Source organism: Mobula birostris, chromosome 21 (assembly GCF_030028105.1).
Source record: "Mobula birostris isolate sMobBir1 chromosome 21, sMobBir1.hap1, whole genome shotgun sequence".
In the NCBI taxonomy this organism is placed as follows: domain Eukaryota; kingdom Metazoa; phylum Chordata; class Chondrichthyes; order Myliobatiformes; family Myliobatidae; genus Mobula; species Mobula birostris.
The window spans coordinates 53,578,770-53,596,201 of NC_092390.1; the positions used below are offsets into that span (position 1 = coordinate 53,578,770).

At 36.4% G+C, this 17,432-nt stretch overlaps 1 protein-coding gene across 7 annotated transcripts in view; it reads right to left on the reverse strand.

The window, feature by feature from the left end:
• Nucleotides 1–491: 491 nt before the first annotated feature.
• LOC140185800 (uncharacterized) overlaps nucleotides 492–17,432 on the reverse strand; it is a 278,871-nt gene continuing 261,930 nt past the window's right edge. For all 7 annotated transcript variants that reach the window (XM_072239496.1, XM_072239493.1, XM_072239495.1 and 4 more), the window contains 4 exons: nucleotides 7,236–7,396; nucleotides 3,266–3,372; nucleotides 2,083–2,203; nucleotides 492–1,041 (listed from right to left, as the gene is read on the reverse strand). In XM_072239496.1, coding sequence (XP_072095597.1) covers nucleotides 976–1,041; nucleotides 2,083–2,203; nucleotides 3,266–3,372; nucleotides 7,236–7,396 — 455 coding nt within the window. In that variant the 3' untranslated portion in view covers nucleotides 492–975. The remainder of the gene's footprint in view (nucleotides 1,042–2,082; nucleotides 2,204–3,265; nucleotides 3,373–7,235; nucleotides 7,397–17,432) is intronic.

The window sequence follows — 17,432 nt, forward strand, 5'->3', positions numbered from 1 at the left end:
GAAAGTAGGTTGGGGAGCTAATCAAAAGAAGAGAATGGTGAAAGAGTTACATAACAGCTTAATATAGCTGAATATGATTTAATCTTCCAACATCATTGAAATGTTCAGATCAAAATATGGACCAAGGTAACCATGCAACTGTGGCATATATTTATGACATTCCAATTTATGCAAGGTAGTAAATGTCAAGAACACCAGCAGGTGAAAATAGTTCAGGTAAACTAACATCTTTATTGCTTTAGAAACTGGCCACCGGCAAGAGATGTACAGCAAACTGAGATGTGTGTGAGCCATAAAGAGAACAAAATGCAATGTCAGAATAAATATACATCTCTTTTCTTCCTTATGTCCAACATTTAAAAAGAAACAAACTTCACAGAGTCTGACAAATTGTAGCCACCTCAAACATTGTAAGTAGGTTTCCTCTGGAGTTAATTTTGCATAGACTGCTGAGATAAAACTAAAAGCAATCACTTTGAAGAAAACAGCAATTGTGATTTTAAACTAAATTTTATTTACAATAGAGAACTTCATTGAGACATGCATTTTTACAAATTCAGAATGCAGATCAAGTCTAGATTCTTAAGGCTTCACTGAAAATTGGCAAGATTTCTCTTGCAGTAATTTAATGTACAGTATATTGAAACTTTAAAACACATTACAAGGGAACCCATAAAAAGAACCATAAAGAAATTAATCTCAATATCAAACACATCTCACCTAGCCATCAAACGACCAATCTCCCTGATACAGGAACTTGCCATGTGCCAGACTACAATACAGCAGATAGTAAAAGGAAAACTTGCAAGGGCCATTTGATTGCTACATACGTTAAACAGTCCTCACTGGAAAGAGAAGTAGTGCACTAAAATGTGGTGAAAACCATAATGTCCACATAGGTCAGTCAATATTACTGTACCACTGGCTTTATTGCACTCAGTATTTCCCCACTATCGACAAAAAATATAGGCAACATTAACTCTTCCCCATTTTGGCAATCAGTTCATCACAGATTTTTGTCAGTTCTTCTACTTCCTTATTCTGAAAAGAAATCAGAAATATATTGAATGTACATTTTCTAGGCTTAAGATGAGGCACAGATTTTAAAATTACCACACTGAATACACTGATATCTGGTCTTTTCACAGCCATTCACAAAAAATGTCTGTAGTTTTCCCTGAGAAAGTATGCAGCTTGAGCAGACCAAAAATTATTTACGATTTTGTAGACCACCTTAATTGGACTGCAGTAAGTGTTATATTTGTTCCATGATGATTGCTCCTTGGTGGAAAGTTATAAAGTACGAAGAGGTGTTAACTAAATTGAAAGAGCAAAACTCCCAAGCTAAAAATGCATCTACACATCCAACAACTCAATCTCAGTTCTCCAGTATTTCCTAAGACAAGATTCACTACTGGTACTTGGCCCTAAATGGTTGTCTGCTTTTGCTGTTAATATATCGTCCAGCCATGAATTTGTGCAGTGTAGGGGAAAATGAAGGCAGAATGTTTTCCATTCATTTGCCTGAAATAACCAATGCATTTAGGTGAACGACACTTCAGTGCTAGTTGCTAACTCGAGTGCTTGTACTCCAATTTAAATTAGCAATAGTGATTCAAGTGGCACTAAAACTGGGATCATACCAAAGTCATTAGTTCTTTGCATTTCATATGAAAACCTAATCTTTATCAGTTGAGAATCTCTTGCAAGAGCAATTTAAAGGACCTGCCCAGAACTCAAACACGAGTTCCACAATGTGTGTATTTATTTAACTGGTGTTAAGAATTTGTGACTGTGGGAGAAAATGAACTGATTGTCACCTAAGAGTATCCAAATACATTAACCTCCTACACAATGAAATAATTGCAAAGTGTTGCCCATTGATTTTAGTGAAAACCAAAAATAGCATACACTAGTAACACAAGTGCAGACAGTATACACACCTGAAAATAATAGCCAAGTAGGAATTAGTTATATATGACCTTCCAATTCAGAAACTACATTCAAAATAATGATTAGAAAATCAGTCTTAACCAATTTAAATGTTGAAAGGACATTCATTTCTAAAACACATTGAATTACCTTCTGTTCTAAAGTTCTCTCCAATGACTCCACTTTCATCTGTTCCTTCCGTAAGCTGGCTTGAAAAGCTGTCTGCTCTGATTTGGACTTGGCACGTACTTGAGCGATCTCAGCATTTGCTCTAAAATTCAATGGATATTCAGTGAACGTGCATGTAGATATAAATTTAGATTGCCCATTATATTTATTATATGCACATTGGCTGCCAAGCCATAGCTTTGCATCACAGTGATATGATCAGCTACATTATGCATATTTTTCATCCTTTATACTCTACCTATTCTACGTAAAGGGGCATAAGATGTAATCAGCACTGAGCTTCTATGCTTGCTGCAAACCACAAGGAAAGTTCCCATTCACCTCATGTGGTTTCCCAGGCAGGAACTTACTGAGAAACTGCCTGGTACTACCCCTCCACCATCAAGCTCTTGAATAAAAGGGAATAATTACACTCACTTGCCCCATCATTGAAATATTCCCACAACCAATGATCTCAGTTTTAAGGTCTCTTTATTCCATTATCTCATGTTCTCATTATTTATTGCTATTTATTTATATTTGCATTTGTAGAGTTTGTTGTCTTCCGAACTCTAATCTTTCTTTGATCCTATTATCGTTACTATTCTATAGATTTGCTGAGTATGCCCACTGGAAATTGAATCTCAGGGTTGTAGATGGTGATATATATGTAGTTTGACAATAAAATTTACTATGAACTTTGAACAGCAGGGCTTGCATCGTAGTATGCAGATTTATAAGATGGAAAAAAGGTTATTTGTAGATGTGGGGACTTGTCAGGAGTAAAGAGTAGATGTCACACCAACTACAAGTTAAGCCAACTACAAATAGTTGAAAAATTATGAATGCTTCATGTAAAAACTATCTAGCATTATTTCAAGTGTCAAAACATGTAAATTTTTATATCAAGTTTAAAAAAATTCAAGACATTTAACAACACTTAAAGTAGTTCTACAATCTGAAAATTCTAACAGTTTGTATTGTCCCTAGTAACATCTAGCCTCTAGAGATATCAATAAAAAACCTCCCTGAAAAATCATGTATTTCTCTGCAAAGTCATTGTCATGAATTATATTTATTGATTATATGTTCCCCATTGATTTCAATAATTGCTTCATGCCCCTTTATGAGCTATTAATTATTAACAGGAAGAAAGAATATTTACTTGTCAAGCTTCTCTTCTGCATGGATCTTGAGAGCATGGTACCGCTGTTCTTCTTTCTTCACACGGGCAAGGTACTCTTGGGCACATTTCTTCAACACTTCCTCATTCTGCCAAAAATAAGTAATTGCCCTGAAGATCAGAATAGATACACAAGAAAACGTGTTTCCTCAAAATAGTCTTTTAGGAAGGCCTTGAAGGGTAATTGCCTTCAGTACACGCTGCAGATTTAATTTTGTATATTGATCAAGATAACGAAATCTATATTTCAAAGCAACACACACGTTTCGGGCCAAGACTGTTTTTCAGGACTTAAATAGAAGGGGGAAGACAACAGAATAAAAAGCTGGAGGAAGGGAAAAGAGGCAAGCTAGAAGGTGATATGGGAAGTCAAGTGGATAGGAAAGGTAAAGGACTGGAGAAGAAGGAACCTATCATCTTCTAGCTAGCCTCCTTCCTCTTTCCTCACCTTTTTATTCTGGCATCTTCCCCCTTCCAATCAGTCCTGAAGAAGAACCTCAGCCTGATACATCAACTGTTTATTCACAGATTCTACCTGACCTGCTGAGTTTGTCAAGCATGTTGTGTATGTTGCTTTGGATTTCCAGAATCTGCAGACTTTTCTTGTTTACAATCTGCATTTCAGTCTGACATCACTGACAAAATTACAGTAAAATTTACAATAGGATTTTGCACCAAACAAAGAAACAATGATCACTACCAACTCTAAAGAAATTTAAACACAAAGATCCAGTAACAAGTGTAACAAAGGTTTTCCATCCCTGTTCTGGCTACATCATAAAGCAGTTTCAGAGAATCCCTGGTGTCCAGCAAGAATGCTTAGGCAGCCAATTATACTGAGGAATTCTCACAACCAGCTGTGCATATGACTTATGCGTATGACAATAAACTTAACTTTATCTTTGAGTTTGATTTTTAACATTTAAATAGTGCTAAATAAAGACTGGAATATACACTTGGCATTTATACAGAAACTGGAATATCATTAACTGGTGGGAGGAGAGAGAGCAGCGCGCCGCGCGTGTGCAGCCTTCTGGTGAAATATGATATCGTATCTGTTAGATAGGGGCCGTGGACAATTCTGATTTGATGGAGATAGACGTGAAAGCACAGAGGAACATCTGGAGAAATTTTTGAAACGCCAGTTCGCTACTGTTGTTACTGCACGGTCGGGAATCTTCCGGAGGGAAGGCCTCAAAATCCCCGGCTTTGCCTGCTGTTGGCGTCCGAGATTGAGGTCGAGTCGTTTGGACAAAGATGGCGCTCAGTACTCGGTGTCAGAGAGCTGATTGGAGGCTCGAAGTTTTCGGATGACTCAGAGTCGGACTGTGGTTGAGCATGGCAGGGAGAGTTTTCCTTCCTTCTCCCGTCTGCGTGAGATGTGGGACATCTGAGAGACTTTGAACTTTTTACTGTGCTCATGGACTTCTTCACCAGGTTATGGTATTGTTGCACTGTTGTAACTATATGTTATAATTATGTGGTTTTGTTAGTTTTTTCAGTCTTGGTCTGTCCTGTGTTTTGTGATATCACACTGGAGGAATATTGTATCATTTCTTAATGCATGCATTACTAAATGACAATAAAAGAGGACTGCGTGTCTTCATAATCTAAAATGTGCTATTAATTTTGTAAACAAATTATTTTATTACCTTAAAATATTTTACATTCTGAAATATTTAAGCAAAGAAATATAATTAATCTTCACAACTAGCAATTTGCTAAATAGAGTTAGTTTTCTATTAAAGGGATGTCCATTGAGAAAAGAGATAAGAATGAATTTCTTTAACCAGAGGGTAGTAAATCTGTGGAATTTGCTGCCACAGGTAGCTGTGGATGCAAGGTCACTGGGTGCATTCAAGGCAGAGGTTGATAGGTTCTTGGTTAGTTTGGCATGAAAGGATATGGGAAAAAGGGAGGAGATTGGGGTTTAGAGGGAAGTGGATCAGCCATGATGAAATGGTGGAGCAGACTCGATGGGCCAAATGGCCTAATTCTGCTCCTATGTCTTATGGTCTAAAAAATTATTTTTTACTGCAGAGAAGAATGTACAACATATTCAGAATGTTTTTACAGTAAGAACATTTTGTAAATAGCTTAATTTTTCACAAAATTATTCATTTCTTAAAATATGTTTGCAAAATACGATTCTCCATAGAAAAGAGAGGATATTATTACAACAGGTTTTGGATTTTGATGTTGATTCTTCAGTAGTTGCTCTCAGTTCCACAGTATAATAATCCCAAACACTGACAGATTTCTGATAATAATTACTGCAAAATTGATCCTATCTTTGGTTTTGTATCTAAGGTTATTTAATTACCAAATTAAAATGACAAGAAATGTAAACTGATGTGGTCAACACGCCAAGATGTTGTGCTTAGCTACAAGTGAAATATACTCGATCTTCATTGGACTTCTAGTTATTCACTGAATTCCTGTAGGCCTCTACACTGCAATTTCCTATTACCATTCTGTCAACAAGAACTATCAAGGACTCATTTTCTTGGAATTAATTATTTACTTATTTTTTTATTTGCGCAGTTTGACTTCTTTTGCACATTGGTTGTTTGTCAGTCTCTGCTAATGTGTCATTTTTTCATTGATTCTATTGTATTTTTACTGTGAACACCTGCAAGAAAATGCAACCCAAGGTATTAAGTATAGGGTGAGATATACATACTTTGATAATAAATTTTCTTGGAACTTTGATTTGAACTTTGAACTTTGCCAAGACAGCCACCTTCTGCAAGAATCTGGGATAGGTGTAAATTGGGAAAGCAACTACTACCAGCTTTAGGCAACAATCCTTAGTGAAACAGATTATTTAAATTAACGACAAATAATACACAGAAAACAAAATAAAGAAAGATATGTTTAAGAGGGACATATAAAGAAGTCAAAAAAAGTGTGCTGGAGGAATTGTTTATTTATTTATTTACTTTATTTCCAGATACAGTGTGGAACACGTTCTTCTGGCCCAATGGCCACACAGCCCTGCAACCCACCTATTTAATCCTAGCCTAATCACACGACAATTTACAATGGCCAACTAACCTACTAACCTGAGGAAGAAACTGTCACATCGGGAGAACGTAGCAACTCCTTACGGAAGGTGCCGGAACTAGCTCCGATCTCCGGAACACTCCGAGCTGTATTAGCGTTGTGCTATCCTATATGTTACCGTGGCGCCCCAATTACTAATTAAGGCTTACAATACTGTTGGTACTTCATTTACACCTGATTGAACAAACTCTGAACTCTTTTTTAATAGACACATGGTGAATAAAAGACTGCAGTACCTCACTCTTCATGTGTTTGAATGGCAAGTCCCTTTGATTGGGACAAGGCAAATCCAACAGCAATTCCTAAAGTTTGTTTAATTCTGAATTCCACAAATCAGTGTGCAGTCACACCTTCGAGAAGTCAGTGTGCAGTCAACAAGGCATTGATATGCTTTGAAGAAATTACCTAAACATTTTAAAAACAACACACCATGATGTCTACAAATTATGAATTCTATTGCATTGTACACAGAGCAACCTACACTGTCTGAGGTTTAGGCTAAGTAGCAGGAGCCTCGGTATCCCAGTCTAAACTTAGCAGTTTAAAACTTAATAATTTAATATTTATTCTATTAGTTAATTTTCATTTCCAAAAATAATTCGGTGGATATGGATATCATCCGGTGCTACCGGTACACAGAGCTCCAACTCACAGTCAGCACTATATTGTAGAACTAATAAAGGGAAATAAGATTCAAATATTAACTTTTAAAAGTTCAAAAAATAAGTTCTGCAATGTCCTCCTCATTCTTTTTTTAAATTACTAACTATAGTTCGTCTGCTGAAATTATTATAATTACCCTGTTAGGGGAACAATTGCTGTCCATATATAGTTTAAAATTCTATGTTTGGAAAAGATTAGAAAATAATTTTCTTAATGAACCCACCTTTCGGAATCCCTCTAACACCTCCTTCATTTTCTCGTATCGCCTGAAGAGGTCCGCCAGAGATTTCTCCACAGAGTTCAGGTCAGACAAGGCCTGGTCCTTTTCCAAGATTAACTGCTGTACAGTGTGATGGGAGATAGATTTTTCTCTGTGATCGTCTTCTGCGGAAAACAAAACTCATATCATGCCATTTTACAGGACCCATATCTAAGCTACAGCTCAAAAAATATTTCGTAAAATAATTGTTAATGGAGAAACACACAGGCCTAGTCCTGATTATGAATTCCCTATCTATGTACAGCCGATATATATGAATGAACATTTGGGATACCAGTGGGATGGATGTGCCAGCCTTTGCATTTAAATATACTACCAGGAGGCCACATCTTAGACTTACAACTATTTGAGTTAAAGACAATTCGGAGGAAAGGGTCCTGTCACATCCTGGGAAGGACCTGTACAGGAATTTTGTTTGTAATATGCTTTGGAAAATTTTAATATTGCAATCCATGAAACTCCAGTACTGGACATTCGAGTCAAAAACACAACAGTTTTCAGCAAAAGTTTCAAAAAACATTCTTTATATGTATTATTTCTAATACAATATCAAATTTCTCAACAAACGACATTTACCAATATACTTAATATGCATTTGGTAATTATGGTAATCCCCAGAAAACTGATTAGGATAGAGCACAAGGCAGTAATTTGCACTAAAAAAAACATTCACAAAAAGTAAATGTGTGCTTTCTTCATCTTAAGGAAGATTAAAATAAGGTAAGACAAAACTTTATTTATCCCAAAGGAAATTATTGTTGCAAAGTGCTCAGTCAGAAATATATACTTTAAAATACAAAATGTAAGCACTGAGGTATGAAAAAGAATACAAAATGTCCATTAAAAGGTAATAGTGCAATTAAATCAACAAGTTTGAGAAAGGAAGAATGTTTCTAATCTAAAAGATAATGTGCCTTTGAAATATACATACTCATTCTCTGGGTAATCAATTGCAGATGATGTTTGGGTAAATAACTGATGAACACACAGTGAGAAAGTTTATAGCAAAGGAAAATGCTTAATATATCCTGGCATAACTTTCAAAACCGTTTTCTGCCTATGATAGGCAGCAGATATACTTTCTTTGGCTCTTGCATTCAGGCCAAAATTAAGAAAGAAAATGATAAGGCTAATATGTTGTATGTCAAAGATTACCCTCTGTGGTTGGCAAATGTGGGCGAGTCTTTTAAAAGATAACAACACAAATCATCATGGTCAAAACTGGAACTGTTTCTGAAGTTGCACTTCCACATTGTATATCAAATGAAAGATACTCCAGTAATGTTTCACAGATTGCTCAATTCGGTTGATGAGGTCTCTCTCAGATAATGATATTGGTTGATCTATTGCCCTGAGCACACAATGGAAACTTAAACTTAATAGAAATTAGGCTAATAGAGGAAGTATAATCCATCTAATAAATCAGCAATAGAACAAAATAATTAAAGTGGTCCATTCATTCTATATTTATTAGTTCACAGGACGTCTATATTCCTGGCAATGCCAGCATTTAATGGCCATTGTTAATTATCTGTGAACTGTGGATTAATCAGTGGGATTGAAGTCACATATAGGCAAAATTGGGTAAGAGAGACAGATTTCCATCCTTGAAAGACATCAATGAACCAAATATGGGATTTTATGAAAGTCTAGTTAGTTTCATGCTTAAAATTTTCTGATATCATTTTTTAAAAATTCCACATTTCTTAAATTATTTGATTCAATTCCTCGATTATTCTAGGATTCAAGCTCCGTTTTCAGCATGCAAACCTTAGTGGCAGAAGAATTTCCATTCTTCAGCAACGTAGTTCAGAATCTTAACCATATTTCCTCTTTAACCAAGAAAAAGCAAGACCAAGTCTCACATAACCCAGATGAAATTGGTTCACTTAACATAGTGTCATGAGAGGGATCTCTGCCTCCGTGGTTACACAGGGAGAAGGCAGGAGATTGGGGCTGAGAGGAAAATTAGATCGGCCATGATGAAGTGGCAGAGCAGACTTAATGGGCCAAATGGCCTGATTCTGCTCCTATATCTTATGATATGTAGAAATGAAATTTATCTCTCTAAAGGATGCCTTGGTAGAATTAGCAAAGTCAGTGATTCCTAAAAAAGAAAAAAGCACAAATAGTAAATAGATGACAGATGAAATCAAAAATCTAATGGAAGAAAGGAAACGGAAGAAAGCAAATCCTATAGAATATAAATTCATAAATTCTTCGATAAAAAAGTTAAAAGCTTATGTCAAAAAGCCAAAAAAGAATGGTTAAACCAGGAATATGAGCAAATAGAAAGAATTTCGATTACTGATCCAAAAAGGTTACATCAGCAAATCAAGGATATCACTGGTAAAAAGCTCCCCCGTTCTTCAGGTGGACGTTTGAAAGCAAAGGACAGTACCATTATCATGGAAAAAGATGAGACTATGAACAGATGGACTCAGTACATTCAGGAATTGTTTGAAGACGATTGAGGCGAAAAACCAGAAATTAAGAAAAACATTGAAGGTCCAAGTATTTTAAAATCTGAAGTTCGTAATGCAATAAATAAGATGAAGAAAGGAAAGGCAGCAGGTCCTGATGAATTAGTAATAGAACAAGTTATTGCCCTTGAAGATTATGGAATTGAAAAACTTACTGATTTAATCAATGACATTTATGAGACTGGAATAATACCAGAAGAGATGAAAAAAAAATCAGTATTTATCGCTCTTCCTAAGAAAGCTGGAGCAATAGAATGTGAATTACATAGGACCATAAGTTTAATGAGTCATATCACCAAGATACTTCCAAGAATTTTGATGACAAGAGCTAAAAGTAAGATACAAGCTGAAATAAGTAAAGAACAATGTGGTTTTGTGAAAGACAAAGGTACAAGAAACGCAATATTGATGTGAAAGCTACCATCAGAACGAGCTATTCAATCGCAAAAAGATTTGTTTGTTTGTTTTATCGACTACAACAAAGCATTTGATAAAGTGAAGCACAATAAGTTATTTGAAATATTACAGAAAACTCTAGATCTAGATTCGAAAGACCTCTGCCTAATCAGAAATCTGTACTGGAAACAAACTACCGCTGGAAAGGATGGAGAAGTGAGTTAGTTTACGAAAATCAAAAGAGGCATTAGATAAGGGTGTGTTTTCTCCCCTGGTTTATTTAATGTGTGCAGTGAAATAATATTACAAAAAATAAGAGATATCTTGGAGATCAAAGTTGGCAGTGAAAACATCAATAATTTCAGATATGCAGATGACATAGTGTTAATTGCAAGTACGAAGGAAGAACTACAAAACTTAATTGATATAATTGTTGAAGAAAGTGCAAAAATGGGTCTGTCTATCAATTGCAAAAAGACAGAATGTATGGTGATATCCAAAAAGGAGAATCCTATCTGCAGGCTGAGAATAAACTGGAAAGACATAAAACAAGTACAGAACTTTTGCTATTTAGGAAGCTGGGTGACATCAGATGGCAGGTGCGACTTGGACATCAAAAGAAGAATAGGGATGGCAAAAGACACCTTTACGAGAATGAAGAGTATACTGACTAATACTAAACTAGGCATGACAACCTACCTCAGAGTACTGAAATGTTACGTTTATCCAGTTATGTTATATGGCTCAGAATGTTGGACAATATCTAGTAACATGAGGAAATGAATTGTAGCAGCAGAGATGTGGTTTTTGAGGATGATGCAAAGAATATCATGGACGAAACGAATATCTAACGAGGAGGTCATGAACAGAGCAAACACAAAAAGAGAAATAGTGTATAAGATCATGAAAAGGCAACATAACTTCATTGGACATGTGATTAGGAAATTACGGGAAAGATTGAAGGGAAGAAAGCAAGAGGAGGACAAAGACAAATGATGATGGAGACAGCAGCCAGAGAACTGGAAATGAATACCAATGAATTGATCCACTTGACCTGAAACAGGAGTGTGTGAGCCATGACAGTCAAAGCTCAAACAGGGCATGGCACCTGATGATGATGATGATGATGATCTTGTGATCTTATGGTCTATTTGGACCAAGTTAGGATGAAGAACTGGCGGAGTACTTGAATGAAAAGTGTGTGACGAAGTGGAAAACTTGCAGGAGATCCAATACTTTCCCCTGGACCAAAACTTGCATTTATCCTGTGGAACACTGGGCCCACCAACAAGGCCCACAAGCAGAAAGTGAAGGAGAAATGGTAATAAATAAGAAAGAACTTAGATAACAGACTGCACATTTGTGCTTCAAAATTCCATAACCAGGGTTTTTATTCTCATTATTTGGAAACTTCTGTAGAAGTTATGCATGCCAATATTTCGAATTAGGTCAGCAACATCCTCAGAATGGACACGCATCAAAGTTGAGTGGATAGAGCATGGAATTTTGCATAAAACACCAGAGTTGATAGAAAAACAGAGCAGGAACAGGATGGTCTCTGCAAAAGGGGTTAGAATTTCTATATCAGAAGGGGAAAAATGAATAAAATCAATATTGCAAAATAAAATAAAAAACAAGAGAAATATCAGTACTCGTAAGAGAGAAAGTAAGAAGATTGGGGAAAATACTACATTAATCTGCACTACTTGGGCAATTAATTGAAGAAAGGAATTACGAAATCAGAGACGGAAGTGAAGGAAAGTCTCTCTGCAAGAAAAGGATATTTCAATAAACAATGAGAAATAACAGCCTCAAACAAAAAGACAAATTATTCCCTCTACTTTAAAAAGACAAGAAACTGTATGAGCCATAAGTTGTAATTCATAATCTAGACAGATAGATCCACTCTGATGAACAATAACCAACAAGATGAAGAAGTCACCGTCCTTGGCACATTTCCAATTATTATAATTTGTCTCAATCATGATTATGTAATCTGCAGAGGTTAGACTTTCGTACTCTGATTAATGCCCACAGCAAATCTGCATTGAAATAAGTGTTGCATCCTGCAAACATAAAAATTCATGATGTTAACTATAGTTACCCTCAAACTATGAGGGTAGAAGAATGAAAGATGACAGTGTGCCTGTTTTCTGGACTTTGAATTGTTTAATATTATAGAATTTAATCCACTTTTAGAGAAGTGAAATGTTTAGATCATCACATCAGAGGAATTTTTTAAACAATATATATTACAAATAAAGATACCAATTTCATTGGCTTAGTGTTAAGAGGAAGGAGCCGAACCAAGTTTATCTGAACCAAGCACACGCTCAAGTTCACCTAATTGAAATAAAGAGTGTTAAGATGGCCATTGTTAGAAAAATGAGAGGAGAGGGAACACTCATAAGAAAATAAAGCAATTTTGTTCAACCATCTGTATAGACTGCATATCATCCTTCCTAAATAACAGATGAGCAATCAAAATTATTTTAAAAGGCATTACTTCTCATAAGGAAAAGGGAACATTGGAATTCAAAAATGTGTTCAGTTTGTAACCAGTTATTAGCAAAAGAAAATCTGCAGATGCTGGAAATCCAAGCAACACTCACAAAATGCTGGAGGAACTCAGCAAGTCAGGCAGCGTCTATGGAAAAGAGTATAGTTGATGTTTCAGGCCGAGACCCTTCATCAGGACTCATGAAGGACTCAGCGCGAAACATCATTATTAGCTTTTTCCATAGATGCTAAGTTTCTCCAGCATTTTGTGTGTGTTGCTTGTAACCAGTCATTAATGGAATTCAGGAAATTAAACATTTAGAACCTTTAGTCTTGTCTAAGAAAATTTGATGGAATTTTGACAAACGGTTCTTAAGTACACTGTTTAGGGAATTGTAGGCTTGCAATAAATGCACAAATTATACTTTAATTAGTATAAATTATTATTGTTAGAATGGACAGAATGGGAAGGTAGTGTCAAACACTGGCTCCAGTGTATTTCAGTGAAAGAAAACACGATTTCTTCACAGCCAAGTGTATAGATCTCTGTTATGCTTTAATGGGGAAGCAGCAAAGAGGAAAAAGTGGTTTCAAGAACTGACTAGAGGCCAGTTATAAAACAGAAACTCATCTGTTCACCATCCCAGTATGGAGAATCCATTCGAGAGAAATAAAATAAGAAAATAAAAAAGGACAAAAAAATCAATCTGCTTTTTGCAAGATTAGATTACTATGATTATGAACCAGGAACGGATATAAAGAGACAAATAAGTGGAATGGAAATTGATGATTCTAATTTTACTGCATCATAAGTAAAAGAGAATTGTACCCCAAATAATGCTGAAAATAAGAAAAAACTAGCAATTTCTCAGCCACATCAGTATAAAAATATAGCGACAGAATTATTTAGTGATTGTATAAGTCAAAATCATTCACTTCATTCTCTGCTGCAGTAGGATGTTCTGCTACACTATTTTCTCAGTTTGCATGATTTTGTTTAGGGCAAAAGCCATTAACATTATCAATCCAATTCCAAGAAATTCCATTAAACAAAAAAGGTAAACTATATTTTCCTATCTGCATAATTTGAATAGAAAGATGAATATAACAAATACTCTCTAAATGTCAAACAAGAGAAAATCTGTAGATGCTGGAAATCCAAGCAACACACACAAAATGCTGGAGGAACTCAGCAGGTCAGGCAGCATCTATGGAAAAAAGTACAGTCGATGTTTGGACTGAAACCCTTTGGCAGCACCGGAGAAAAAAAGACGGTTTAGATTTAAAAGGTGGGGTGTGGAGGGTGGGGTGGGGGGGGAGAGAAATGCAAAGTGATAGGTGAAACCAGAAACCAGGAGGGGGAGTGATGAAATAAAGAGCTGGAAAATTGATTGTTAGAGACGAATGGACAAAGGAGTTGCGTAGGGAGCGATCCCTGTGAAGAGCAGAAAGCGGGAGAGAAGGAAAGATGTGCTTGGTGACGGGATCCCATTGGAGATTGTGAAGTTCCAGAGGATTATGCGCTGGACATGGAGGCTGGTGGGATTGTAGGTGAGGACCGAGAGGAACCCTATCTGTGATAGGGAGTCTCCGAATTTGTTTGATGTTATCCAAACAAATAAGTCAACAGTTAACATTTTACCAAAATGAACCTGCATTTATGTGTTGTAATTTTATTGTGGGAAGACGGTACACTTCCATGCCTTCTTCTCATTGCTACTATCACGGAGGAAATACAGGAGTCCGAGTGCACACACGCAACGATTGAGGAATAGCTCCTTCACCTCCACCGTCAGATTTCTGAATGGATATTGAACCCATATCCTCACTACTCATTTTATAACTGGCCACTAGTCAGTTCTTGAAACCACTGATAACTTCCCCCGCTTTACCAGTTGCCTTATTCTCCTTTGCTGCTTCCCTATTGACGTATAATTAAGATCTATACATCTGGATATTATACCTCACTACTTTTTTTTCTCTCTTTTTGCACTACTTATTTAATTTAATGTTTTAATATATACTTACTGTAATTAGTTATTATTGTGTATTGCATTGTACTGCTGCCCCCAATAACAAATTTCACAACACATACCAGTGATATCAAACCTGATTCTGATAAGTGACATGCTGACATACAGATAACTCTCATTAATCTCCAAATCCACAAATCTGCAAACTTAATAAATGATAGGGGGTTTAAAAATGGAATTGTTTTGATTTTTATGGAGTTATGTAGTAATGAAGGTGGTTGAGGCAGATACAACAGTGCCCCTTTAGATATATGGAGCTTAGAAAAATAGAGGGCTATGCGGTAGGGAAATTCTAGGCAGCTTCTGGAGTAGGTTACGTGGTCCACACAACATTGTGGGCTGAAGGGCCTGTAATGTGCTGTAGATTTTCTATATTTCTATGTTAATATTACACAAAAGCAAAGCAACCGTGCTAGAACATTATGTATCACAGAGTAGACAGCGTAGTAGTTAATGAAATGCTATTACAGTGCCAGTGATCTAAGTTCAGTTCTGCCGCTGTCTGTAAAGAGTGTGTACATTCTCCCCATGACCATGCGGGTTCCTCCCACTTTCCAGAATTATAAAACTTAGTAGGTTATTTGGTCACACAGATGCATTTGGGTGGTGTGGGCTCACTGGGCTGGAAGGGCCTTGATTGGACATGGCATCAAAGGTTATGGGGAGAAGGCCGGGAACTGGAGTTGAGGAGGAGCAAAAAAAAAAGAGGATCAGCCATGATTGAATGACGGAGCAGACCCGATTGCCCAGATGGCCTAATTCTGTTCCTATGTCTTATGGCCTGTTACAATGCTGTATTGTTAGGTAAAACATTTCTGATAGACACATTTCAGGAAGGCTTCAGAAGAAATACTACAACGATTGAAGGAATTCACTTGTTAACAAAATCACAAAATTTAGGATAATCCTTCTTAAAATGGAAAGGTTTTCACCATGAAGTTGATTCAGCAAGAAGAAACAACATATCTTCCAATGACCCTAGTGAGCAGATCAATAGGCTGGAATCTTAGATTGAAAATCATTGGTCCAAGTTCAAATAGCAAAATGAAAATTATTATTGATTTAGATAATTGTCTTGCATCTGGAGAATCTTCCCTGTAAAAGTGGTAGACACTGATTTATTAAATGATTTTTAAAAAGAGTGGGAGAAGTACTCAAGAATGAAGAATACACAGTATTACTTTCAAGAAATGGGGTTAAAACTGATTGTTCATTCAAGTCAGTCATGATGACTCTACGTTTCTACGACTCTAAGCTACAAATAGATTTTTAAAAGGTTAGCAATAACAAAATGATCTGTCAAAACATGTGAGTAGATATTGCGATGTGATGGATTATGATGAACTACACCTGGACAAACTAAACTTCTCGTAGATTGGCCTGCTGTTTTCAACGGGCATTCTTTATCGAGAGAACCATATGGTGGAAACACTTTAAAAAAGGCAAAATAACAGTTGTGAAATAAAAATGATATTCCCTCCAATCATTTCCCAGAAGCTGCATGGAGTAGGTGATGAAAGTGTGTAAAAGCATTACTTACCAGGCTTGCCTTGTTTTGCATTGCAAGCAAATGACCAGAAGCAAAGTGAAAGCATAATGGAAAAAGGCAACTAGTTAGGTAAGCAGAAAAAAAACCCACACCAAATCTGTCAGAAAGGATCAGAAATGTCACTTGTTTTTTAAATAAAAATATTGCAAAAATGGGAGAAGAGGAAGCAAAAAATAAACTAGATTTTGGAAAAAGCAAAAAAAAAGTAACAGTAACAGCATTACATAGCAGCGAAGAAAGGCTAAAACACGAGAAAGGTAGAAAATTACACCAATTTCATCACTTTTTTGAGGAGTTGAGCATATTTTAGGATTTGAATATGTTACAATTCAAGAGGCAAGAAAAGGTAACTAAATCGTTTTAAGTTCACAAACTTATGGTGATCTACCAGTATTTGTAGAGATTTGAGAATATTAATGCTCAAAGAGAAAAGCTGAAGGTGCTATTTGTCAGTCCACACAAGGCAAAATAAATACAGCTTAATTCTCCTTTTATATTCCCATTTTCCTGTCCCTTAACCAAAAATAGACACTCAGTCTGAAGCTAACTGCTCACAGGAACCCTTCACCAGTTACATCTGTAGTATATTACAATTTTTGTTTGCTGATTTTAATTATTTCTGATTCTCTACATCATAAAACAACTTAAAATAGACGACTGAATTAAGCACAACCTACTTACTATAATATGAACCTTAGAACCTCTGGATCTCAAGGTGTTCAAAACTGTAGTATAACTTGTTTAACTTTGTCTTTACCGTGAGTCCACAATTCCTGCCTGCAGTTTTATTTAATGTCACAACCTGAAAACTGCCCTGTAGCTCTGCTACATTTTCTTCCACTGTGAAGACCCATCACAAATCACCTGACACCACCCCCCCACCACCCCACTTTACCGCCCAACCATATGTTCCAATACCAAATGGAAGAGTGAAAACAGTACGAGTCATGGTTAAAAAACAGAGAAAGTAGAACGAAGGTGCATGGTGAACAGAGAGCCCAACAACAGAAGGTAAAGAGACGGAGTAAGAGAAAGAGAGAAAAAGTGAGTGAGATCGTGATGTAGAGAAAAAGACAAAGATGAGCTAGCCAGAGAACGGCTACTTCCTCCCCTCATGCTACCCCCCCCCCACCCCCCGCCACCTCCTTACATTCTGTGGAGCGTGATTGGACAACACAGA